Source organism: Symphalangus syndactylus, chromosome 21 (assembly GCF_028878055.3).
Source record: "Symphalangus syndactylus isolate Jambi chromosome 21, NHGRI_mSymSyn1-v2.1_pri, whole genome shotgun sequence".
Lineage (NCBI taxonomy): Eukaryota > Metazoa > Chordata > Mammalia > Primates > Hylobatidae > Symphalangus > Symphalangus syndactylus.
Window position 1 is genome coordinate 29,486,165 of NC_072443.2, and position 26,921 is coordinate 29,513,085.

The window sequence follows — 26,921 nt, forward strand, 5'->3', positions numbered from 1 at the left end:
AAAACTAGTAACCTGTCGAATAAAATAAAAAGATGTTGGATTTGTAAGACAAAATCTATAAATTAATTCAAACCAAAGCTATTAAAATATTAGTATTGTTCCAATTTAAATTAAATGGGTAAAATATGATGCTAAAATAATAAGCATGGTCGTTTTATATATTAAAGACGTCTTTATAGAATGGTCAAACTTTTTGTCTCTTGTGAATATTATCTATAGTTGGAAAAATATCCAGTTTAATTCTGTAAAACTTAACTATCCTGTGACATTATAGTTGAAGTTGTTAGGTTTTTCTTCCTACCAACAACTGAGAGCTAAAAATGAATGGAATGATTAGACGTAGATAATGAGAGAACTTATTTTTAAGTCTTTGAAGTACATTATTTTTATGGTTTAAATTCCCTGGCTAAATAAAAGAGAATCAAAGTGAGTAAAACCATCACCTAATATCAAAAACATTAAGTATTTCACTTATCCATAACAGTAAATAAGCCAAATAAAACAAACCCAAACAAATAGGCAAACATAAACATAATGATTTTCATAGCTGTTGCTACCGGAGTTTAACCTAACCCTGGCTGAAGCCAATGAAAAACGCCAAGGCAGAAATGCACAAACTCAACCTGATTCACTTTGGGACGACCAACTAGATTGCAAGGCATTGGAAATACACACATGGATCCAAATCTTTTTGTTAATCATCATGAACCTCATGAGAAATCTGTTCAATTTAAAAAGAAAAAAAAAAAAAAAAAAAAAACTAAGTGACTGCAATTTTGAAGCACCTTCTGTAGAGGGAGCAAGAGGCCTTTGGTATATTAAACAAACATGCCTGAATTAACATTCATTTTTATTTCTTTTTATTAGTCAGAATGGAAATAATTTCAGGGGCTTTTCTTTGTGACCATTACAAGAAGGCATTTTGAAAAATCAAAAGATTTAAGTTTCAACCATATTATCTAAGTCTCTAGGACATTCAAAGATCAAAGAAAAACTAAGATTTTTCAAGTGTATTTTTTGACACCTATCTTTGAAAAAAATTTCAATACTGATCTTTAAATTCTTGTTGTTTGAGCAACCTTAGAATTCACATGAGCGTTACAGGGAGACAAAAGCACAGCGACATAGTGACATAAGGTCCAATGTCACTACCTACAGCATAAGCTAAGGGCCTTAATAATAATCTATTATTACACCTATTATGGTTTAACTTTGGAGGATTTACTTTCCAATTAAAGGCAGTTAAGTATATGGGATGCAAAATGGTGATCTGATGGCACTGGAGCCGGGAGAGACTTATAATATTACTTTTCCATAAATTCCTGTAAACAGACATCAGTTTAGCTAAGTCAAGGACCAGAATGGGTTCTATTACCAAATGAAATGAGAAATATATACTGTACAACCTTTCTATGCCTAAGATACTTTCATTTATAATGAATCCCTTTCTTTCTATGCAATTCAAGCATACACTATGTAAAAAGAAAACTATTTTTCACTAAACATTCAACAACTATTCCGTATCAGAAATGTTCTAAAATCTACCTGTTGCAGGTTCCCTCCAAACATTTAAGTTTCCAAAGAAGCAGTTCATTATGAGTCAACAATGGACAATTTTTTAAATCACATATGTTGTGGCTAGTTTGATATTTTACTTTAATTGATAGAGAATTTCTTGAGTAATTTCCCCACTCTTTTGCTTTGCCACAAATCAGTGGATTATTTCAGAATGAAGTGAAAAGCAAAGCTCATCTAATACTTCATGGAATAATACGGCTTATTGCTAAAACTTACTAGTATAAATTGTCAGCTTACGTGGATTTTAGAGAATTATATCTAGAAGTGAAAAAATAGTCTTCAAGTGGTGTTTGTATCTAAATATGAAAAAAAATACTTAGGTGTCCCATTTATCACCGTTTTAATAAAGTTCTAAAGATTCAGATTTTATTTTTCTGCTTATGTTTTTTAATGAAAATGTTTAGTATCAGTATAATAGTCTATCCGGATTAGAAATAAACCAATTTATAAGAATAACATTCCAGTGTATTTTATTCAAGATTACATAGTTTTTATTAAAAATTAATCATACCCAGTTCTGAGAAAAAAACTGGTTTCTATCACAAAAAAATAACAAGAGGATGGTACAAATGAGATACATAAGTTGTATATAAAATAGCAAAATAAAAAACTAAAGTCATGTAACTAATTATACCATCTGGAATTACACGTGGGGTTTTATTTTCCTCTACAAACTCATTAAAAAAACAGGTTTAATTTTACTTACTACTAAATAACAGGTAAAATAATTAGATTTATATTTAGTCATTATCTATTCATATATGTGACATTTGGCAGTAGAAAAAATTTCTATCTTATGGGGCATGGGACAATTTTCAGTCATTGACTAAACTTACAGGAAATTTTTAGGATACCAGAGGAATAAAGCTAAACGAACTGTATTTGGCTGACTCCACATTAAAGCCTACCATTACACTTATTACTGCAATCCCTTTATATTCTCATCCTACATTCCCAGGGTGTTCTGCACTGTTGCTGTTATTACTGAGTTAATACGCTGGTAATACACAGGGACATACACTCTCAAAGATGCATAGTCACCCTCCCCACAACCTGGACAGTTATTAAATTCATTGTGTTAGTTATTTGAGCCTTCAGTGATAAATACATTCATCTTCTACATATGCACACTTGAAACAAACCAAGAAACAAGTGAATTTTCAGGCCAGCACAGGAGATAGTATCCGATGCTATGCTTAATTAGTAAGCTTGTTTTCTACATATAAGAATCTATCTTCTTTAATAGTATCTGAAGGCAAGTAACGAAAAATATCTTCTGTTAAAATAGAATCTTTAGAGCTTGCCCTATACATTACGCCATATTTCTTATATTACATTATCCCAATCCTAACAGGGAAAAATGTCTAACTCAAATAAATAGTCCAGAGAAGAGACAAAACAAAATATAGCTATATTTGAAATGATTTTTGCACATGTGCCACATATAAATCATTTCCTCAAAACACTAAATTTTATCATATACATGCTAATTTTCAAGGGTCTTTCATGACATCAAAAAAAAGTCTGTGTGGTATACTATCAAGCTTTAAGATAAGCTTTACTTATAAGCATTTTCACTAACTTGTTTGTAAATCGGAGAAACAGATTTGAAGCTGCTTTGTACTTGTGTTCTATCCAGCCTCTGTGCTCTTCACACAGATAACCTCATGGTTTGCTCCCTTACTTCCTTCAACTTTCTGTTCAAATATTAGCCTTTCAGAGAGGTCTTTCCTAATGACCTCATCTAAAGTATAAACATCTCTATCATTATCCTCTTCCCTGCTTATTTTTCCTCCTAGCACTTACCACTAGCTGACAATATACAATATAGTTATTTGTTTACTTTCTCTTCTCCCTAACTAGAGCTTAAATTCCAAAGAGGATAAAGGATTTCATCTTGTACACACTGAACCTCTAGTCAGTAAAGCAACTGAATGAAAATAGGACAGTTAGGTGAAATTTGTATTCTCTGCTTATGGAACCAAAAATATAAGCACTTATCTCTTTAGAAAATTATATATTATAAGAATATATATTCATAAAAATAGATAATACCACCTCCAACAACAAAAAAACCTTTCTTACAAAAATGCAAAACCAAGTAATATTGGTTCATGGCTATTTGAAAGCCTAAGTTTAATATATCAAAAGTACAAAAGGTCCATCTCTAAAAGACAAGGCGCACACACACAAAAAAAATTCTTAAAAAAAAAAAAAGATATTCCTCAGCATTTCAGAACATTATCTTACCTGGAAGTAATTACTCCATTATTATTTGTAATAATGCCTCTGTTCATTTGCCAACCTATTGTGTGTCAAGTAAAATAAATATTTCCTTAACTATTCAGAGTATCATTTAGTTTTAATTTTGAAAAATCAAATTATTTCAAAATACATATAATTTAGTAAATAAATAATTTAAACGATAAAAAGCATCCACATAGGATTATTTTGTTCTCCCTCCAAAAAAAAATTACCCATGTTTCTAGGATTTACTTAAAATTTTATATTTATAGCTAAGTGTCAAAGATGTTAAGCAGAAACCACTTAGAAAAAAACATTAATTTAGAAAAATTAAGTATATAGATACAAATAATTTCAGATTGCTTTTACAACAATCTGAAATTTAGAAGTAAATTTCATACTCTTGTAGGTCTCAAGACAAATTACACAATAAAAGTCAAATAATTGCAAAGATACAGTTTAACAGGAAAGGAAACACTATCACAGAGCAGCCTCTGACATGTAAATGGAAATCAGAGTAAACAATATCAAATATTTAACAATTCTATCTCAGTAAATATTTATAACAACATAGTGTAAATGTAAAGGTAAATTCTAGCTTTGACATTCTTGGATTTAACATTGGAGTTTTCAACATTTGTGAGAAAACAAAGTGTATGTTTGGTAGCAGTGTGTAATTTTGCTTTGGCCTGATTTTCAAACATGCACCAAGAGTCTAAGATGGAAATGAATTCTCGAACATCCGACATTCCTATTTCTGTGAGTGGCATTTTGCTAAGACCTCTGTTCTAAGACCATCCAGAGCCAGGACTCTTGACTCACTGTTATTGCCAGGTTTGCCATCAGTATCCTTTAAAAAAACACACTGTATAGAACCTAAAAAGCTGAATCTCAAAAGGATTTTGGAGATAATTTAAGTTAAACTGATCCTCTCTTCTACCAGACGGGGAAAGGCCCAGAGAAGTTTTCCTGTTAAAAATAAGACAAAGGCTGGGCATGGTGGCTCACGCCTGTAATCCCAGCACTTTGAGAGGCTGAGGTGGGCGGATCACAAGGTCAGGAGTTCGAGACCAGCCTGGCCAATATGGTGAAACCCCATCTCCACTAAAAATAAAAAAATTAGCCGGGCACAGTGGCGGACGACTGTAGTCCCAGCTACTTGAAAGGCTGAGGCAGGAGAATCACTTGAACCCAGGAGGCAGAAGTTGCAGTGAGCCGAGATCATGCCACTGCACTCCAGCCTGGGTGACAGAGTGAGACTCCATCTCAAAAAAAAAAAAAAAAAAAGACAAATACTTAATGGCTGAGTCAGGTGTGGTACACAGTCTGATTTTATTCTACTGTTCACATCAGCATTCCATGCTGGTTTTGTAATAAACACAATGCATAACTAAACAATTAAGAAAAATGCTTATGATAATGTTAAGAAAGGAAGGCATAAAATTACCTCTACAATATAATCTAAATAAGGTAAAAACAAGTTTAAATAAAAAATGTCAAAATGTTAAAACTCTGGACATTGATATTTAGCATATGTGTATGCTTATGGTTATGTATCTCACTTTTTTCTTTCTTTTATATACTTTGCATATTGTCTACAGTGAACAACTGCTACCTACAGAGTCAGAAACAAAAATAAACTGGAGAGATAAATGTGCCATTAAAAGCTAGCATTTGTATTGCTAACTATGGCTGACTTGCATGCAAAATTGAAAACTAATTTGCTGGCAAGCATGCACTGTTAAAATATTTCTCTAGTTAAGTGAAACAACTGCACTGTTTCTGAGGGAAATATCAAGAGTAAATAGGGAGAAAGTATGACTAATTTTAGATGCACTTACAAACTGAAGTATTAGAAAAAATACATTTTACTATGAATTTGTTATTCTTGCTTCATTTACAGGAGAAGCAGGTATTTAATGTTAAATACAAAGGACTTCCAGCTCGCTTGCCAATATGAATTTAATAAACAGAATGTGAAAATTTAATCTCTAATTAGCAAGATTTCATTTTCTAATTTCTCTGAGTTATCAGAGATAATTGAGCTTAGATGTTTTATTACATGCACATATATCCAGAGTTCATTTAGGGCAAGAATATCATCATATGTTGTCACTGATTTAGAGCCTACTACCCAGAGTATGTGTAATTGCTTCCAACTCCTATGTCTGCTAAATATCTCGCCATTCCAAGAGAAGTTCCCACTGGAGAATGATCTAATTCGCTGAGTTTCCCACCATCCCCTGAATGATGCCAAATTTCACACCCTTGTTTTTTCTCATATTCTGCCTTTCCCAATTGTGTGCCTGTACTTCTTGAGTCATGAAATGCCCATCCCTCCATGAAACGCCCATCCCTCCATGAAACATCCTTCATTCACAAAGTCTATAACAGCCTCTCCTCCAAACTCATTTGAAACTATTAAGTTAGCATTATAAATGTTAGTGCACACCATTCTCTAGTGATTTCATATACATTAATGTTATTTTCTAAAGTAGACTGTAAATTTCTGGGGGGCTGGGATCTATCTTATTTTTCTTTTGCATTGATATGTATAGTGGGAGTTCAGTGAACTGCAGATGAAGGAATGAAGAAGCTCTAAGACTTTCAATTGGAAATAAGGACCTCAGCAGATAAAATTTAAATCAATCGACCAAGCATCCACGTATTCTCTGTGTACTTACTTACTATATGCAAATCATTCACTTAGTATATATCAAATACAGTAAGATGTTATGGGAGATAGAGAACACAAAGTTTTTGTCCTCAAAGTCTTGTAATCTTTTCAATTGGAGAGCCACATTAAAATTAGAAAACAGTATGGCAGAGTATATAATTAAATGAGTAGAAAATAAACTGCAGGAAGAGGAATGTGAATCAGTCTTAATCATTACAATTGAAGAAGTCACAGAACATTTCACAAAGAAATAGAGTCTGAGATATGGACCTTTAGGATACAGATTAGGAAAAGGTGAAGCACAGGAGAACAGCATAAAAATCTCACAAAGCCAGAAAAAAAATTCAGATATTATTACAGGGCAAGTATTAGGAATCACTGAAAAATATTTTAGTTGGGTAAAATTCTGTAGGATCTTACTGTTAGCAGAAGTGTATAGAGCTAATTTAATGGAAAAGGGGAAACAACGCTGGTTTTTGAGTGGGAAGGTGACCTGGGGAAGGCAGAATTTAAATTAAATGAACTCAGTTACAGTGAACAAAATAATACTGGAGGAAAGGCAGACATCCTGACTTCATATAAAGGGCAGGAAAATTAGAATTGGGATATCCAATTTATCCTGGTTTAACTTGGGAAGGTATCAATGAGAGATATCTAGTGTGCCTCTGGGGCCCCATTTTTCAAATGAGATACCCAGTTATCTCATTTTACTAGCTGTAAACCCATTGATACTAAATCTCTGATCATATGAGATTATCAGATAAAAGACTCTTTCAGTTGTCCAGCTCTGAGGCAAAGCTATAGCAATGGAGAAGATTACAGGAATATGAAAAACTCCAAAAGAATAATCAAAATGACTTAGTAGCTGAACGGATGTGAGAAATGAAAAAACTGGTAGAACCAAAGATTATTTTACGATGTCAAACTGGGAAGCTGAGATAAAATGGGGTACCTCTGAGGAGGAGAGGTAAATTTGAACGGATACCTCATTGTGCTACTCTATCCTCTTTGATACAAGGAATACTTAGCTTTCTCTCCCTGTTGCTCCATGTAACCTCAAGAGTTTAGGTAAGTCTCACAGATGTTGTGGTTACCAGCAAAGTATCGGGAAGGATCTTAATTTATGGTAATTTAGTTTGTAAATACAGCTGGCTGTTTACTATCAATGACTTTCTATTCACCATGTAGTGTCTGTACTGAGAGCCTCTCAAAACCACTCTTTACCATATCTTGATGCGTAGACAAGTGATCTCCAAATTCAACAAAACTCACTTTATGCTAGGGAGGAGGGTGGTAACTGGAGGAGGAGGAGAAAGCCGGGGAGGAACATCATATTCTTCACTTCCAAGGTGACCATTGGAAAAGACCTGAAAGTAAATCAAATGGTTAGTTTCCAAGAATTTAACTTCTGAAGGACCTTAAAGCCATAGCTCCTCTACCATTCTGAAGACAATATGTAAGTTCAGTATATTTAAACAAGTGAAATGTCATTCAATTTATTCAGGAGTCAGTAGCACCACACTGATGATTCACCACCGCCCAAAGGGGTTCAAGCTTATACAAAAAATAAAAATGTTACACCATGATTCTTAAACACTGAGAGGGAATACTATAATTTATATATATCAGATACAGATATTAATGGCTAAATAGGTAGATAGTAAAATTCACCAACTATGATCAGTTTTTACTGAAAAGTTAGCATTCTCTATAAGGGGTAAAGAAAAAAACAGCACTGATGTTATTCTTTTTTTAATTCCTTCCAAACTAAAGTGCTCTAAATTATATTTCTCCATGGTGAATGGAACATTCTTAAACTTTCTGATGAAACAGTACATTAATATAATCAGAAGTGCCTTTGTTCTTTCATGGTTGAAGCTTCTGTGCTAATGATAACTAGAGACCTATTCTGGCTTTCCAAGTGCAGGCAAACTTAAACAAAATTTTCAGTTTGTGAACACACAAACCACAATTTCTAACTTGCTCATATGGGACCATCCAAAGCCAGGGTTCAATTACTCTGAATTAGGAAATTCTGATGTCTGGATTTCTGTTACACTATAGAAAATGTCTGAAAAACTGTTCTTTGTTTCTCCTACAATTTGAAATTACAGCAACTTAAAAGGGTGCGGGTTTATGAGAGGATAATTTTGCAGAAACATATTCACAAGAAAAGATTGAACACATTTTAAGACTTATAAGCAATCATTAGATTTTTATCATGGAGTTATTTTACAAACTCTTATTAATTCATATTTAATAGGTAGCCTGATGGTGGGGCTAAATACATGTAAAGTAATTTGAGCAGTGCTAGATAATTCAGTCAAGGACTTACCAATTACTTTCCCCCATCATATTTCTAAAATGATGCGGAAGCTTTAGAACACAAAATTGAAAAGACCATACCCTTACCTATCAACTTAAAATAAGAAAAGAAACAAGTTTAAAGAACATATATGAAATGTATCAACGTTTGTATTTCAAAGCTACAAAATCAAATTTTATAGCATTAAAGTTTCACTAGAGACTGGTCCTAGGCTTTAGTACCAATTTCTCTTTTTTCATGTTTCCCCTCATTAGACTCAATATACTGTAGCCATACCATGACAAAATATTACCTTTAAATACAATGATTTTATCTGGGCTTTTGACTGTGGCCAAATAACAGAACAAGGCAAAGTGTTCTGAAGTGTGCCAGAAAGAAGAAATTTCCTAATAGATATTAATCATTTTGAAGTTTAATAAAATCCTTTAACATAAAAAAAGGCCTTTTAACAGACAAATACACATATCAAACCACAAATGCTCATTGTGATATTGAGCACTGGAAGTCATTCTTCATTGGAATTCTCTGCATGCTGCAGGAATAGATACAATGTAAGATATCTGCAATCAAATTTCCTTAATTCATGTTACAAATACATATAAAGCTCGTTTGGGAAAATGTAATGTGGATTTTATATGCAATAGTTTATTTTAGGACAAAGCATCCAACATAGATAGATGCTAAATAAAATTTCAGCAACAATAAAATAAAAGAGAGATATGGGAATAATAGTTTCAGCTGTATTGGCTCTAATTTAACAATAAACCAACCATAATTTTATAATCAGAACATTGTGAACATATCTTTAAAAAATACCAATACACTCAAACATTTACTGGTATTGAAATTGCTTTCATCTTGCACATTAGGTAAATGAGAATAAAATACTAATAACAGAGCTTGCATATTTTTATGTACTACTATTAAATTTCATGAAGACAAGTCATACAGGCAATGATGTCTATCACTAGTAAAACCACAAAGTACAATTAATGAGGTAACTTACTCTTGGAGGGCAATACCTAAGAAAATTAAGTGACTTGTTCCTAATTTTTTGAAACAATCCATTAATCTGCTTTAAAATGCAAATGGCACTTTTTCTAACTGTTTCAGAAATACCATTTGTTACTGATGTATAGTAACTAAAGGATTTCTATGGCCACTGAAATGCTGTAGTGTCTTTTCTGAACCATTAATTTGATGTTTGGCATCTGATAGTATTTTGCTCATGTTCTGTGTACTTACGTTTCGTCAAGGAGAATTTAGGCCACACTGGGCCTCTTTCAGGACAAAAACTCTATTACTCCTTTACCATTTTATAGCATATGCTTTACGGTGCTTTATACACAGTGAGGCTTAAATTAATATTGACTGCTGATTGGCTCAGATGTACTTATTAATGGAAGTATTTTTTTTTTTTTTTTTTTTTTTGGAGACAGAGTCTCGCGCTCTCACCCAAGCTGGAGTGCAGTGGCGCGACCTCGGCTCACTGCAAGCTCCGCCTCCCAGGTTCACGCCATTCTCCTGCCTCAGCCTCTCCGAGTAGCTGGGACTACAGGCGCCTGCCACCACGCGCGGCTAATTTTTTGTCTTTTTAGTAGAGACGGGGTTTCACCGTGGTCTCGATCTCCTGATCTCGTGATCCGCCTGCCTCGGCCTCCCAAAGTGCTGGGATTACAGGCGTGAGCCACCGCACCCGGCCTATTAATGGAAGTATTAACTAGTGAAATCACTTTCCTTAGGTTTAGCTGAAAGAAACTCATTATTACCGAAATACTCTCGGCAAATATGTGTGAACATATATATGTATATATGTTATGTATATATATATACACATACATATATATATACACATATATATATATAATTTGCTTAATGGCTGTTATTCCTGTAAACTGTTCATAAATATGTACTAAGAGTTGACAATACGCTTAATACAAAACTTGGAATTCTGTATAGTCCTTTCCTAATTAGTAGATTGAGAAAACAAAGGACCTAAATGTGCAGGTACTTTATAAAGTGATGATCATGTTTCCGTTCATCTAAAATGGCTGTTCGTATTTACTGACAGTGGTTAGAGGACAAGATTTAACATTATGTCATTCTGAATTTCATGTTCTCACCTGCAACCATTTCATTACACCCAAAAATCATTTTAGCTGCCACTACCTGAGTGAGTACAATAAATCACAACTTTGGGGGCTAAAAATAAATACTTTATATATTTTCTAGATATCTGAAAAACCTGTTTGCAAATGGTAAAAAAGAACTATAGTTCCTCAAATGTACAGACTGATAGTATCAACTGAAGCAGTTCACACTGAAACCTCACTGAATCCTCAACTAAGAAACATCTTTTTGTCCTCTGCATTCTTAGCTCACTGTCCGAAATCTATCACAATTGCATTGGAAATGCTACCAATTTAAATCTTCTAAATTCACAATTCTGTTCCTAGCATTCCTCTGCCAGAAAAGAAAACTTTAAATGTTCTTTCCTGCCTACCAAATTATGATTACTTAATGTAGAATTCAAGACACTTCATAATTGGTTTCAACTTACCTTGCCATGGTCTTAACTCATCTGCCTACTCTTTTTATGCTATAGGCCATCCAAAACTGACTACATTATTACTATACATATTCTCCAACCTCCATGCTATTCCTTTCTGTCATACCTACAAAAACAACAGCTGCCAATCTTTTAATGTCTATAGCCAGTGACCCTCTTGCATGAAGCTTTCTTTATTCCTTTTCCAGTCCTGCATCTTGGAATTTTTTTTCTTCTTGGGGATCCCACACATTTTCTGGATGCTTCTCATATACCTTACCTCTTAATCACATGCCTGGCTCATCCCAACTAGCTTTTCTGTGCTTGATTCCTCTTTGTATTCCCCAGAGTGTCTTGAACATCCTAGGTACTCATACAGCTGAATTAGGTAATGAGGTTGAAGAACTAAGAAAACAATAGTGGAAGTGTAGACTTGTGAAAGAAGTATAAACTGGCTTGTATAATTTATTAGAAATCTAGGTTATGTTAGAATAATATTTCTCTAAATGCCTCAAGGTATCATCTAATCCTAAAGTGTAAAATGTTTTCTTATGATTCAGATATTGTTTAAAAACTGAAGATTAAAACATGTGGGACCCTTGAGATACAGAGAAAACAATTTTGTGAAAATCTTAGCACAATTAAGAAAAACATTTTTTAAAAATCTTACAAAACACAAGGCTTTACCTTATCCTACACATGAAAACCCCTACACATGCTGCCTCAAAAGTATCCCTGTATTTTGTCCTTCAGCATCAGACTGTACATGAAACCAGTACACACAGAGGACTGATTTTCTGAAAGACAGCCCTTGAAATTTATAGATAACTTTAAGATCATGAATATAAACATGTGCCTCTCCACCAAAAGTACAAGCCACAATTGTAAAAAGGGAAATCATTTGATATATTTATCTTGCAGCATCTTCAAAAGATTATCATACAAAGGTCATCTTTAGAACAATGTCACTGTAAGTAACATGACCAGTTCAAGATGGTTTTATAAGAAACAGCAGTATTCTTACTGCCTCAAGAGAACAAATAATGACAGTTGGGTATGATGTTAATATCTAGAGATAAGTAGATACATTTCAAGTTTCTAGTCATATTTTAATACACTTTGGTAGAATTATTTTGCTCAGATAATTAAAACAAACCACCAACAACAATAAATATCTAGTCAACAAGATGTTTATTAAAGAACAGCTTTATAAGGTGACTAAAATCTGAGACTTTCAGAGAATGGAAACAATGCTATAGGATAGAAATCTCTTGCCAACAAAATCAGATAAATAAACTGAGTAGCTCATAGCTTGTAGACCCACATTTCAAATGAAGCATTGCCTTGGCTAGCTTTTGATTATGCTGGGTAGGAGGGAAGAGTCAAGGGAGGAAACGAATACCACACAAAATTCTTAGACTTCATTTTAATTATGAGCTAGAATAATTTTTTCCTCAGAGCTCTCTACAATTACCAAATGGAGTAATTAGAGCTTAATTTATTTCCATTTCCCCTATCACTCACTGTTCTAGTGACAATGCAAACAGAAAAGGCAAATGGTTCTTCTGGATGATGGGAACTGACATACTGACAGGACGAGTAATGAAGGGAAGTGAGTCCTCACCCATTGACCGGGTATTGACTTTTATAAATTCCCTTGTGTTCCACATGTATAATTAGTTTTCACTTAAATTTTTAGTACTTATCTACATTTTCTTATCTCTAAAATGGGAAGATGCTATTAGATTTGAAGCTTTGTCGCTAATGAAAACTACTAAACCTAAGCGGCAGTTTTTACTATTTGACCAAAAAAAAAAAAAAAAGTGCATTTGCTTATATTAGGGGCCTGATGAATTATGTGAATAAAACAGCCTCCAAATATCTAAATCTCCACACTCTTTAATCCAATGATAAAGACAAAAAAAAATGGCACTATTAGGTATGAAGGGTGAGAATACGTTGATAATATCTACTATTTTCATTAAAAATCTTAGTCTTCTTAAAAAATCAAAACATCTCCCCTTTCTCTTCACCTGCTCTCCTTTTCTTATTGTATATGATCTACATGTTTAAAATGACTACTCTTCTGCAGAGGAACAAAAATCCTATTTTAAACAAGAAAACTATGCAAGATACATAAAAACCTGTCCATTTGTAATCACGGCCATCTTCTCCCTCCACCTTTTCTCTCCTGGCCTACACCTGCCCACACTCAAACCCAAGCACATATACTCCTTTGTCTCCACCACTGGCTTTAGTGTTAGATTACTAGCACCAAGTAAGTATTATATTATAAGCACCGAGTTATTAACTTGGTTACTGAATGCTTAACCAAGTTATTAACTTGGTTATTGAGTGCTTACCAAGCATTCATTAGGCACTACGCTAAATAAAAGAAAAAAGGAGTGAAACAAAGAGAAGATGTTTTGGTTTAAAAACAGACAACTATTTTGAATAAAAATGCCAAGTGTTACAACTTATTTTGACACTCCATATACAGATGTTATTTTTGGTTTTATTCCCGAACCAAGGGGTATAGAAATTTAGATAGCTGGAAGCTAACTATTATCCTAGATACCAGGTATTGTTATTATTCCATTTTATATAAAGGAATAAAATAAAGTTCCACTTTATTTATAAGGAAAATAAGTGAGGTTGGGGACAAAGCCAGTATATTCTAGAGGAGAAAGTGAAATCCAGGCCTGATTTTGGAGCCTGGTAACAAACTCCAACCCAGGATCACAGAAACTGAGAATTACAGGATCCTAAGTGATTATGTCAGTTGTTAGCTGAAGCCAAACTCTTAAGTCTCCCAACAATGACATGAGAAGAGGAATTAGGCCTTTTCTACTTTATGTAAGTTCTGGTATGCCCTATGATCTAACGAAGTGAATCATTTTTCCTTTATAACAGTAATAAAAGAGGAGACATGGTCTGTTTTATAGTTTTGTGGCATTCAATGCATCAACTATATATAAATTCTTCTTTACAGCTCACTCCAGAAGTTAAACAATTAGGTTGAAATTAGAAATCTTAGAAGTCTAATTTTGGTTGAAACACCAAATCTAAGAGTAACATGAAATTAACTGGAGGATATTAGCATTGCAATATAAATACACACAATATATGAGATTAGAACTTAGGGAATCTTAATGAGAATTATTTAGAGAGACCTAAGCAATATTAAAGTTTAGCTTTCAATAAGAGATAAAATTTTCACTCAATGTTCTCTGTTATACTAATCTGTATCAATGATCACAACATGAAAGTTCACACAGAAATATTTAAAGGAATGTTTTTATAACTGAACTCACAATTAATATTTCATACCTATAGTTAACAAAATAAAAACAGTATTCCATACCAATAACCTAAGAAATTGGGGTAACATCTCATAAAAAAAATTAACAGCCAGTTTTCTAGAGCTTAGGAGGGCAAATTTATAATAGCATTAAAGCTATAACATGTTATCTAAAAGAACCCTGAAACAAGGTATCTTCAATGAAATGGCTATAACAACTATTATATTTCAAGTATTTTTGAAGTCCATTTAGAAAATAAATTATAACATGCTGCTGAGATATAACTAGTTAATTACAGCTTCTTCTAACACTCTTCCCAAGACAAGTGTGATCACATGTGAATAAAAAGTAAAGGCTAAAGGGGAAAAAAAAAAACACTGAAAATTTTTGAAAATGAATGGCAGGTCCTTCCAATCAGCGTTCTAGGTTGTGGAAAAACTCTTTTGAGGAGGAGCTCCCCACTGACAGAGATCATTATAAAATTGGTTTTATTTGTATGTTCTCTTACACTTACATTATATTTAGGTGACCCTGAGGAAACCTACAGAGATCCTCATATTTACAATAGATGAGACTGAAGGTACCAAGGTGAGTCACCAGCAAAGAGTCACAGCAAACTGCCACCACTCCTTGCCTTTGTTTTGAATGCTGTGCTACTGAGTTGTGACTCTTCCTTTCCTGGCTACCCCATATCACTGAGGTTAAATATTGTCATACAAAGTGTTCATTATCACTGTACCTCCACACACAGAGGAGCTGAGTGCAAGTCACACTTCCTCCTTATATCCTGAATATGTTATAAGACGAACTCACCAACTTTAACCATTATACTGAAGGACTAGACTACCTTCTGTAAAATATCAATTTAAGGTCTACAGAGATGAGATCACTTTAATATCATCGTCTTCAGAAGAGCCAAGGCCTCCCTCAGTAGAGGGAAGATGGCAAGGATCTAATCTCAGAGTCAAAAGCATCCTGGAACCAAATACCAGAAATTATTACAGTATACCTCTGCCAAGGAACTATCAAAAATTCTAAAGTAAATGATTTCTGCTGCTGTCTCTTCAGTTTCCTGTACACATAAACTCCTTCCTGGACATATAAATGATAGTGGTAACATCCTTCAAGTGAGAAGTCAACAAGGGTGAGAATCTCTCAATTTTAGGGGAAAAGAACTTGGGAAAAGAGCTTGATTTTTAAGAGTGAACTTGGTTTAGTGTTTTTAAGTATATAGGAAGTTCATTTTACCTGGCTGCCTAATGTGTACTGTCCCAGGCAACAATAACTAACTCCAACAACTGATTTATTACATGTATAGTAACACAACTTGTAAAAATTAGATGGAACTAAAGGAGTTTGTTAAAAATACAGTGCTGGCCAGGCGCAGTGGCTCACGTCTGTAATCCCAACACTTTGGGAGGCCGAGGCGGGCGGATCCCCTGAGCTCAAGAGTTCAAGACCAGCCTGGCCAACATGGGGAAACCCCGTCTCTACTAAAAATACAAAAATTAGCCAGGCGTGGTGGCAGGTGCCTGCAATCCCAGCTACTCAGGAGGCTGAGGCAGGAGAATCGCTTGAACCTGGGAGGCATAGGTTGCAGTGAGCCGAGATCACACCACTGCACTCCAGCCTGGGGGGCAAGAGCGAGGCTTCGTCTCAAAAAAAAAAAAAAAAATGCAGTGCTGATTATACCACCACTAAGTTGTTAATAGAAGAAATTTTTGGCAAATGAAATAAGGGAAGGTGAAATAAATCTCTGGCAAATTGTCTAGTGTCTTCACATTAAAATTAAATCATTACTTAGAACCTCCTGACTTAAGTTCAAGTTTTAATGAGCTTCTGATTATTTATAACTTGGGGATAATTAAAGACTTACAGGGAAGTGCCATGCTAGGCAAAAAAAGCCACTTCCCAACCTTTTATGCTGCTGACCATCAGAAGCATTTATAAGCAGATTCTCTAGCTTCTGCTTTGCATATTTCTTACCTTAGCTCCTTCTAAAGGCAAATCATGGCGTCTGTGTTTCCGCATAAGCACTGGGTCAGAGCCCACTCTACTGTGCCTTCCATTGACATTTGAACTCGCTGTGATTCCAGGTTTTGGAGAGCCCTCCCCTAAGAGTCGACATCCCACAAGCTGATTAGTCCCAAACACATCTCGAGGGCACCATGCTTCAAGAGGCATTGGCGGGTCTCTGGAAGGCACGCTTTCCACATGATGGATGTGTCTACTCAGTCTATTGTCTGGTGGGATTGGGGGAGGTCTTTCAGGTGGCGGTGGAGGAGGATCTCTTAAGGGAGGAGGTGGTGCTGGGAGTGGTTTATCTTGTTTTCTCACCATGCAAGGAGAAGACTAAAGAAACAGAAGAGAAAAAAAAAAACAAAATTAAAGGTTGTACCATGCATTGAAAGAACTTCCAAACTAGTGTATTATTGCTTTAATTTTCTAAGCCAAACAAGGAGTTTTACTAGATTCCTGTGCCATCTTTTAATAAGTTTCTTTTATTACCAGTTAATGAAATTTAAATGAGAATAAAAAACTCATAAATATATTTCATTAGGAAAAAGTAGAAATGAGTACATAAATCCAAATGTTAAGTTATAGAAATGTTACAGAAACAAGTAGAAGATCAAAATCATATGATGACTTTGACATTAAAAGAATATGTCAATAATTTATTTGCACATTTCTATGATTTGGGAGAGAGGAGAAACGTCATTGTTTTAGTTTTTTTAAAGAGTAACTTGATTTGTAATATTTGTAATATTTTTAGAAGATTAAAAGCTTTTTCTTTATTTTTGTCTTCATCACTGTGATACAGCACAACTGATATGGGGGCAAATGTGCTCTGCTTCTTTATCAGTTATTACCAGAATAGTAAAAGATCACAAGTAACAGAGCAGCACTACATATGGAATTACTTCAATTTTATGAATTCTTACAGTGTTTTAAAAGATCAGGCTGATTCTTCCATAGAAATATAAAGTTATAGATCAATGAATTGAATGTGTATGCTTTTCTTTTTTATTTATTTATTTATTTTTTTATTATTATACTTTAGGTTTTAGGGTACATGTGCACAATGTGCAGGTTTGTTACATATGTATCCATGTGCCATGTTGTTTTGCTGCACCCATTAACTCGTCATTTAGCATTAGGTATATCTCCTAATGCTGTCCCTCCCCCCTCCCCCCACCCCATGTGTATGCTTTTCATACCTTTTGACTTTTATTTACATGGTTAATCTGATGATTGATTTCTAATTTTAATGTTAGAAAGCAGCAGAGAAAAAAGGAATCTGTTGTGTTTACATAATTCTAAATGATATTCTAATAATGTGTGATCTTAAAGCCAAGTTAACTGGTAATACAGGAAAATCAAACACTACTAAATATATTGTGCTTCCAACAAATTTTAGACAACAGAGCATGTTACCAAATAAAATTAATTTTTAAAATCTTACGCTTATCAAATTTGAGGAAAAAATCCACATGGTAAAATAAACTGTAGGTTTAACTGTAGAGTAAGAATTATGTCTTTAATATTAAACAGTAATATAATTACTTTGCAAATATCGCAATTCATTGTAATTAATTTCCCCAGGTTTAAAAACTACATATAATTCCCTCTTCTGAGTCACCTTGAAACAAGGGTGATAATTTGTCACACCTTAAGCCTTATGCAAATATCCCATCACATTTTTCTTGTCATGGCACTATAAAAATGGGCGTAAAATATCATTTGATAACAGCATGCAAATTATTTTAATGCATATAATGACCTTTTAAATCTATTTCACAAAACAACTATATTTACTCTGCTACTTATTTTGGCAAATCATGGGGCTACAGACATATGCTCTCTCTCTGCAAAAATTATGTGTAACTTTTACAGTAATAAAACAAGAAATATGAATGTGGGCTCACCATAAACTAAATGAGACACTCATCAAACTTATTCACAATTAAAAGCACAGAAAATATGAGTAATGGAATTTAAAAGAATCTGAGCAATCAATAATTGTCTTGCAAAATTTTTATCTGTGTTTCTAATAAAATTGATCTACCTTTGGTGAACCCGTTGGGCTGCCACAGGGAGATCTAACTATGCCTTTCTGAATTAGATCCAGGCGAGGAGGCACTGGTGGCAGGCTTAGATGTGGGATCTGGAGTGGGTCAGGCTGTGGCTTTCTTCTCTGGGCAAGGGGAGAGGATCCTGGTGATGTGACTGGTGAGTTCTGCCTGTCAGTGCACTAGAACAGAAAAAGAGAAAGATGGGGCTGTTTATTAGCTGTGCAGAGTGTTCTCTATTCTTAAAGAATACATTTGGTTGGAAGAAGGTTTCTGGCACCATACATTTGTTAAAATGAATTCCCTTAGTTTACCCTGATTAATAGAAGCAAATAGTTCACACTGTCCCTCAAGGGTAGTATTACGAAAAGAATAGATTGATAAGTTTTTCCTACATATTGCAGAAAGGGGCTAAGAAAAAAGAACAGCAAAAGTATAGTATAAAGACAATCAAATGCAGATATTCTTCAAGAAACCCATCTATATTTTATGAGGAAGCCAGAAACACATAATGCAATAATGCACATTGCTCCTGGATCTTTACATTATAAATTTTTTTGCTCGAGCTTTGTACATTCTAATACTTAGCTATTGCTTTGTTCCAAATATGTATCTTGTATGTAGTCTATTTTCCTGCAAACCAATTAAATCAGGTGGGGTTTTAAAAAAATAATTGTGTGTTTAAAACAAACAGATTTAAGCCTATTTTTTTTTCCTTAATACTACACATGGAAAAGATTCTCAAGTTAAACATTTTTCTTGAAACACAATGAACTATATCTAGGAAAGTCTGTCTGTACTTCTGGCAAAAACTGATTAAGTTTCTGTTACTACAAGTTTTCCATATTGTCTGGTAGATAAAGTAGCATCAAAAAGCCAGTAAGTATTTCAATTTGTACGTAACACTTCCTATTGCATAACATTGTGTATTTGTGTCTATGTGTTTTAATGCAGCATAACCTAATTTCTGTTTGTTATAAAAGCCATACAGTTAATCAAGTAGCCTTAACAGGATAAACAATATTCTGTTCTAAAATACTGGGCAGTTTCCTTTTCAAGTCTAAGTTACTAGCTCTTTGAAGATCTAGGCTTGATGTTTACAACACCATCTATCATGCTTTGATATTGTTCTGTTTCTGAATGCTAGTATTTATAGAGTTTTAAATTTATTTGTAAGCCATTTTCCTCCTAACATTACTTACCTTTGTACAAATTGCTGATGTCATCATTTGACAATTTAATATGAACTCAGCAGCTTTATCATTTAGTCTGTCTTTAACTGAGATAATAGATTTGTGTTCGCATTCACACTTAGTTACATTGTATAAGGCTTTTGTTAATTAACTAAAATCCATACTTTATTCAGATTTCCTTAGTTTATACCCAATGTCCTTTTTCTTCTCCAGGATTTCATACAGGATACTATATTAGTTTTTATTATTACGTCTCCCTACCCTCCTTTTGGCTGTGACAGTTTCTCAGACATCCATTGTGTCTGATGACTTTGATAGTTTTGTAAGGTACTGGTTAGAGATTATTCAGAATGTTCCTTTATTGGGATTTGTCTAATTTTAAAAAATAATTAGCCTGGGGTTAAAAGTTTTGAGGAGTAGGACCACGGAAGTAAAGTGTCATTTTGACCACATCATATCAAGGATCCATGCTATCAACATGATTCACCACTGCTGTTGTTGACCTTAATTACCTGACTGTGGTATTGTTTATCAGACTTCTTCACTGTTAAGTTTCTTTCTTTTTTCTCCTCCTTCCCATAGTATACTCTTTGCAAGGAAGTCACTGCACAGCCCACATTTATATAGTTGGAAATTTATGCGTCCTTTGTAAAGACTTTTTAAAAATAAATCTGAGGCCAGCCCTGGTGGCTGATGCCTGTAATGCCAGCACTTTAGGAGGCCAAGGCAGGAGGACTGCTTGAAGCCAGGAGTTTGAGACTAGCCTGGGCAACATGGCAAGACCTCCTCTTTACTAATTTTTTATTTTTTTTAATTAGAACGGTGTGGTGGTACACGCCTCCAGTCCCACTACTCAAGAGTCTGAGGCAGGAAGATTCCTTGAGCCCAGGAGTTTGACTTTACAGTAAGCTATAATTGTACCACTCAACTCCAGCCTGGGCAACAGAGCAAGACCCTGTCCCTAAAAAAATAATAAAATAAAAAAATCTGAGTAGCTAAACAGAAGACTATACCTCCGATATGCCTGAATATTGTCATGACATTACTAAACTGCAAAGTCTTTGTCTCTGTTGGTGCCGAATAACAAAATCATTCAACAAAATTCAACATAATTTGACAATTTTAAGAAACATTTCTTTTTAAAAAGTTAATGATTCTTTTCTTTTAGCTTTGTTATGGTAAGTCAAAAAAATTCAATTGTTACTGAAGGAGAAAATAAAGAATCTCTATAGTCACAAACTGACTTTAGTACAGCCAGTGATTCTTAACAAAAGAATAGTTCTACCCAGAAAGTCACAGGGCCTCACATGTTCCATAAATTTGAACCTTCTGGAGCAAAACTAATCCCAAAATCATCATAGATCAGAAAAAATTCCTCGTGTAAAGCTATTTGCATCACAGAATCTTGATACTGTAGATCAGCAATTGTCACAGGACATCTAATTCTCCACCATTTCTATTAGGATAAATTATATTCTCTGAGAACTAGAAAAGCTGTTACCTGAAAAAATGTTTTGTTGATATGGCTACTCTCCTTTACAAAGAAGAATCAAGAAGCAAAGCTATCAATACTGTTTCTAGCCCAAACAATTTTTTTTTTATATATAGAAAGAATGCATAGTTCTTTAGTTACTTGCAAAGACACTTTTCAGGGCTAGATGTACACACTGCAAAGACTGTTGAATGAGACCTGTGCTCCTCCAAGCACTTTTTTTCTGCAAATATTTTCCCACTTCTCTCATTAACTGAAACAAGACACAGAATTGTGATAGAGCTAACAGCCCATCATCAGTATTAGAACTTGACTTTCACCCTAGATTGGATTAATTACTAATATTTAAGCAGTCACTAAATTTCTAGCATGTTTAAATGGGGTAAACTTGATTTCAAATGTGTTGAAGAGCCTGTTAGATACTCAAAGAGTATAATGAAAATCCTCAGAACAGACATCCAAACCAATGTGTGCGGCAAAGTAATAACTTTGAACTTTTAGATACTTCCAGACGAGCAGGCTCTCTGAAGCTTTGTGAATGTAATTGGAAGCATATCTTGCTTAGCACAATTCATACTGTGTTCTGAAGGTGATTATATACTGTCTTTTTGAAGAATTAATTCATTTAGAAGCAACACAGTATCTATAAGTTGGCTTAGTTAGAAGGATTTTATGGAGAGTATGTGAAAAAGCAAAATATCTTTCATCTTTATTGATTATATGTACTAAACTCACCAAACCTCATTTTCCTGAGTTCTCCTAAATTAGAGTAAAATTCCTACCTAAGAGTAGATAATTTAACAATGCTCTTTTGATAGTAATGCATTATTCTTTGCTGAACCTTTTACTATTTTTAAAAACAATTACACAATTAGCGTACTGAAGCTTTGCGTTAACTTTTATTGCTGGTAAAATTCAAACACTATGAAGATTTGTAAACATTTTTAGTAGGTAATGTTCATATAGAAGGTCACTTTTAATTTATTTGAGTCATCACAAACTGTATTTTTTTCCTTCCTATTTGAAAGTCTACGGAAAAAAAGAAAATCTAGCACAATGTTGCACAATCCAGTCGATAATTAATTTTTTGGATGAGATATTAAAAATTCAGGACATCAAAATTTATCAGCTCACTTTAAAGAATAAAAAGTCTGCTCTTTTTTATCCTTCTGAAAATAAAAAAAAACAAAGTAGATCAATTCAGTGTAGACCGAAATTATTTCTCCTTTAAAAGACAATGCTGTCTTTATGTAATATCTGCATTTTTTATTTTTATTTTTGCATTTTAAAAGACTAAATTCTAGAGTAACAGACTTTTCCCCTGTACAGGTAATCACCAGGTAATTCAAATGCCTCTATAGCTGGGACCTGAATGTGGGAATTCATCTTCAGTCTACCAGTTCATATTCTCCCCTAAATTGACTCCTTATCAGACATTTCCTCCACCCTTTTCTGGGCCTTCTTCCACAGTTCTAATCCCCAGCTCAAATCACCCAGGCCATTTATCTTTTTCTACATATGATAGGTGATAAAGGGAGCTGTTGGGGTAAAACAATAACAACAAACACAGAACCAATCCCCTGGCTCAGGTTTAAATTCTAAGACTGTGAACTGTGCTAATTATCTCTTACTGATTTGTCCACTGATCCTCTTATTCACTACTGCTTCCATTGTGTATAAAAATGCAGACCAAATACATAAGTATAAAACATCTTGGGTAGAAAAGTAGCAAAGGATTCATTTAAATTCTGAATAACAACAGTTAGTATTTTGTTCATATGGATACTCTTGATTAGAAAATGTAAATTTCAAGTACGGCTATCTAAGCTCTAATGCCAACCGGTTATAAAGAACCATTTTTTTTCATTTGAGTAATCATATAAATAAACGTATAACCTGATTTCAAACCACAGATCTCCTATATTTAAATTTCAGTTATAAAGAGGCTATGCAGTCTTGAAAATGTCACCACCTATTGGTGTTGTTATCTGTAGACAAAGAATAAAATTAATCCATTTGACAGAACATTATGGGTTAATAAAATTAAATAATGCATTATAAAATAAATGCTGATGTAAAACATTTATAAACATTATGTAAAATAAATGCCGAAGTAAAATATTTTTATTTAGATGAAATGATTAGGAAAATGGATTATTTTGATGTAAAAGGGACAGAATGTAATCTATTATCTCCAAATTTCCAGTCAAAGCTTGCCCATCTACACAGCCAAAAGGTAATTCCATTAAAGTTATTTTTAAACAAAATACCCACCCTTGTTATTTCTTATTTTGCCCCAACAATTCCTCCCACTATCAGCTCTAAACAATGCAAAAGTAAAAAAAATCAAATATCTAACCAAATAATTAAATTAAGTAAAAATGCATTCAAAAGTCAAATAGAAATGCCTCTTGGATTATTTGCTATTATTAGCACTGACCTTTAAAAAAACAAACTTAAAATTAAATTTTAACATGATTAGTCTCTTTCTTTTTAACCTAGAAAGGGTCTTAAACACAAAAACAACAAATGATAACAAGAAAAGTAGTTTAAGAATTGGATTAGGCTTATAAATTTAGGGGTATGCATGTTGTCAAACGGTTTGCCATAAAAAATACGTTTTACTGGTTTTGGCAGTTCTGTCCTTGTGTCTTTTCAATTTTCTATTTATTTCACTTTTTCTCTCTTCATTATAAAGAACATAATTTCACTCTAGGAAATTTTGGAATTATAGGGAAATATAAAGATATTTTAAAGAACACCTACATACAGCCATTGGTGATGGTTCCTAATCACATACACTATGTTAAGTCTACTCAATGTTTGTTAGCATTATACAAAAAAAAATTAGCTGATGGTAAACATTCTTCGTGAATATAATTTTAAAGTATGCATATATGGATGTACCAGCATTTACAGAACCATTCCTGTGCAACGAACACTTAAGCTGTTTTCAAGTTTTCTTTATTATAAAGTAGTATCATAAAGAAATCTTTAACTATATATGTGCTAGTTTTTAAGGAAAGAATCATAGAATTTTTTTGAGCACAAGATACTAGACATGTAACCATGTCGAATTTATGAACATTCTTAAGGCTCTTTTGCTGTCCAGATGGTAAAACCAATTTATTCTCTCACCAGCCATGTGTGATAATTACCATTACACAAAACTCAAATGCAAAGAATATTTTTGTTTGCTTTGATGCTTGATTGTCATTTTAATGGGCCATACCAATGTTTAAATTTGCCCTTCCTTCCTTGACAAATACTTTGAAAGAAATGCAATATTTGTTGGACATGTGTATTTCTTCTTTGGGTCACTAGCTTTTTATGTTTTTTTTGTCCCCATATCCACTAATTTCCTCCTTGTTGATTTGAATGTGCTCTTTATATATTAGGATAGTCAACCTCTTTCTATCTGTTATAATTGCTGTCACTACTTTTTCTGCAATTTAATTTTTCTGACTTTTTCATGGTAGAGATTTCGCCTGTGCTCTTCCGGTTTTCATGTGTTAATGAATGACTAAAGTATAATGTCCTTTTGAGCACTGCTTAAATGAGTTCCTTTCTTTGTCACTCCTTCATGTTCATCTCTCTACTCTTAAGACAAATAAATATAAGTACGGAAAAATTAAGTCATAAAGCATAGAAAGTAGAATGTGAACACAGAATTAACTGTATAGAATTTATTCACAATATCCAAAATCCTTATGTAGAGGTAACTGCAAAAGTTGGGAAAGACAGAAACATCCTTTCAAGTTACAAGATACTGATCAGTATCATTTCATGCCTTTATCTTGATTTTAGGTGATTCTCACATTTTTCTAGTATTACACTTGTTTCTAAAACTTTATGATAAATTATCTGTTTCAGCTTCTTTCCAAATCCAAGGGCTGAGCCAGCCCTGATTCCATCCTGTATTATCATCACACCAGTATATTTGTCTAACAATTTCTCTTAAGTTCTTTAATCCTAGTAACAGATGAGAATATCTTTTACAAACTAGAATCCTGGTGTTCTAGAAATTCAAAGACCACACTGGATTCTTTTACGTCTACATACTCATCCTTTTCCTTTGGAAATTAATAAATACTATTATTTGTTTTTCTGGCAAAATGCACAGAATCCTTTATAACTACCATGAGGAACAGAGAAATCCACATTTTCAATCTTAACAGAAAATCCTGACAGAAAAACTCTAAGAAGTAAAGTAGTCAAAAGCCCATCTCATTATGTTCAGCAATTACCAATAATAATTGGAGACTCATTCTATTTTAGTCACTCTTCATTTTATCCACACCTTTAAAGAGCCATTTTATAAAAACGTTAATAAGATCCATTATTATGGAAATGGCAAAACATTTGGTAAGAAACTTCAAACACAGTCAGGCTTATTATAAAAACAGGACAAGAGAAAACCTCTCCAATTACTAATAAGATGAGAGTTCTGACAGTCCCAGAGATAATCAAAGTCAATTTTATAATACTTTTAACAAGATTTTTACTTAATGAATTTCCATATCTGAACAAGGCATATACATGTACTATAATAAGGATGATGAGAAGGACTCAGAGAGTCAATGTTTTTCTATAAATGCGTGAAAATTAATGAAGGACATTGATAAAACTTTTATCACATGATAAAATATGCTAAGCATATTTTACTTGCTACTATTCTCTTCTTAGTTTTTTCACTTTATTTTGTGAACAAAACAAAAAGAGTATTTAAAATAGTAGCCTATACAGAATACTATTCAGAGAGGGTATATGCTACAAAAATGCTTACACACACACATATTCATATGGAATTATAGCTTAAGTAAATGATTTGTGTTATCTATTTTGGAGTACCTCCACAGATAATAAACAAAAGCTTATGTGAAGAATACTGTGTTAGAGCAATACAATCATTTCCTGCTTACCCCTGGTCATACTTCTAGAAGTCTCAACCTACAATAATTTGGGGAGAAACCCAGAATGAAACAGGAAAGTCCTCTGAAGCAGGAGGAACGTTTTTTTTTCTACTTCTTCCTACAGAAACAGAATGTAGGCACCCTGCTACCTTCCTAAGAATATGGACATTTGATTTGTGTGTAAAATGAAGTTCACTAATTCAAAGGCTGAATTATTGTCTATGTTCCACTAGTAACTTCTGGAAATTTTCAAATTAGAAGCAATAAAGAAGCGGAGGAAAACAGAAACCTATATACTAAGAAACACCAAATGGAATAAGAGCTGATTTCTCTTTGAGGTCTGGCAGGGAAGTGGTCAACAAAGTTGCCGATAGGTCTCCTTTAAAGTAGTGCAGTCTCACACTTGGGGATAACCTTAAGGGCACTGCTCTACTGAAATATTAAACACTGTTCACACAAGTGATGATACTGCTTCTCCTTGAAGTACCTTCTTATGAGAGAGACTTGATCTCCTGGCCTGTGATCAGCCTCCATAACCTTGAAATTTCTTTAAAGTTTTATATTTTACTTTAAACATT

At 33.7% G+C, this 26,921-nt stretch overlaps 1 protein-coding gene across 17 annotated transcripts in view; it reads right to left on the bottom strand.

Moving 5' to 3' along the window:
• CBLB (Cbl proto-oncogene B) overlaps positions 1-26,921 on the bottom strand; it is a 268,224-nt gene that overhangs the window by 82,582 nt on the left and 158,721 nt on the right. For all 17 annotated transcript variants that reach the window (XM_063630593.1, XM_063630594.1, XM_055260467.2 and 14 more), the window contains 3 exons: positions 18,742-18,927; positions 16,662-17,027; positions 7,772-7,866 (listed from right to left, as the gene is read on the bottom strand). In XM_063630593.1, coding sequence (XP_063486663.1) covers positions 7,772-7,866; positions 16,662-17,027; positions 18,742-18,927 — 647 coding nt within the window. The remainder of the gene's footprint in view (positions 1-7,771; positions 7,867-16,661; positions 17,028-18,741; positions 18,928-26,921) is intronic.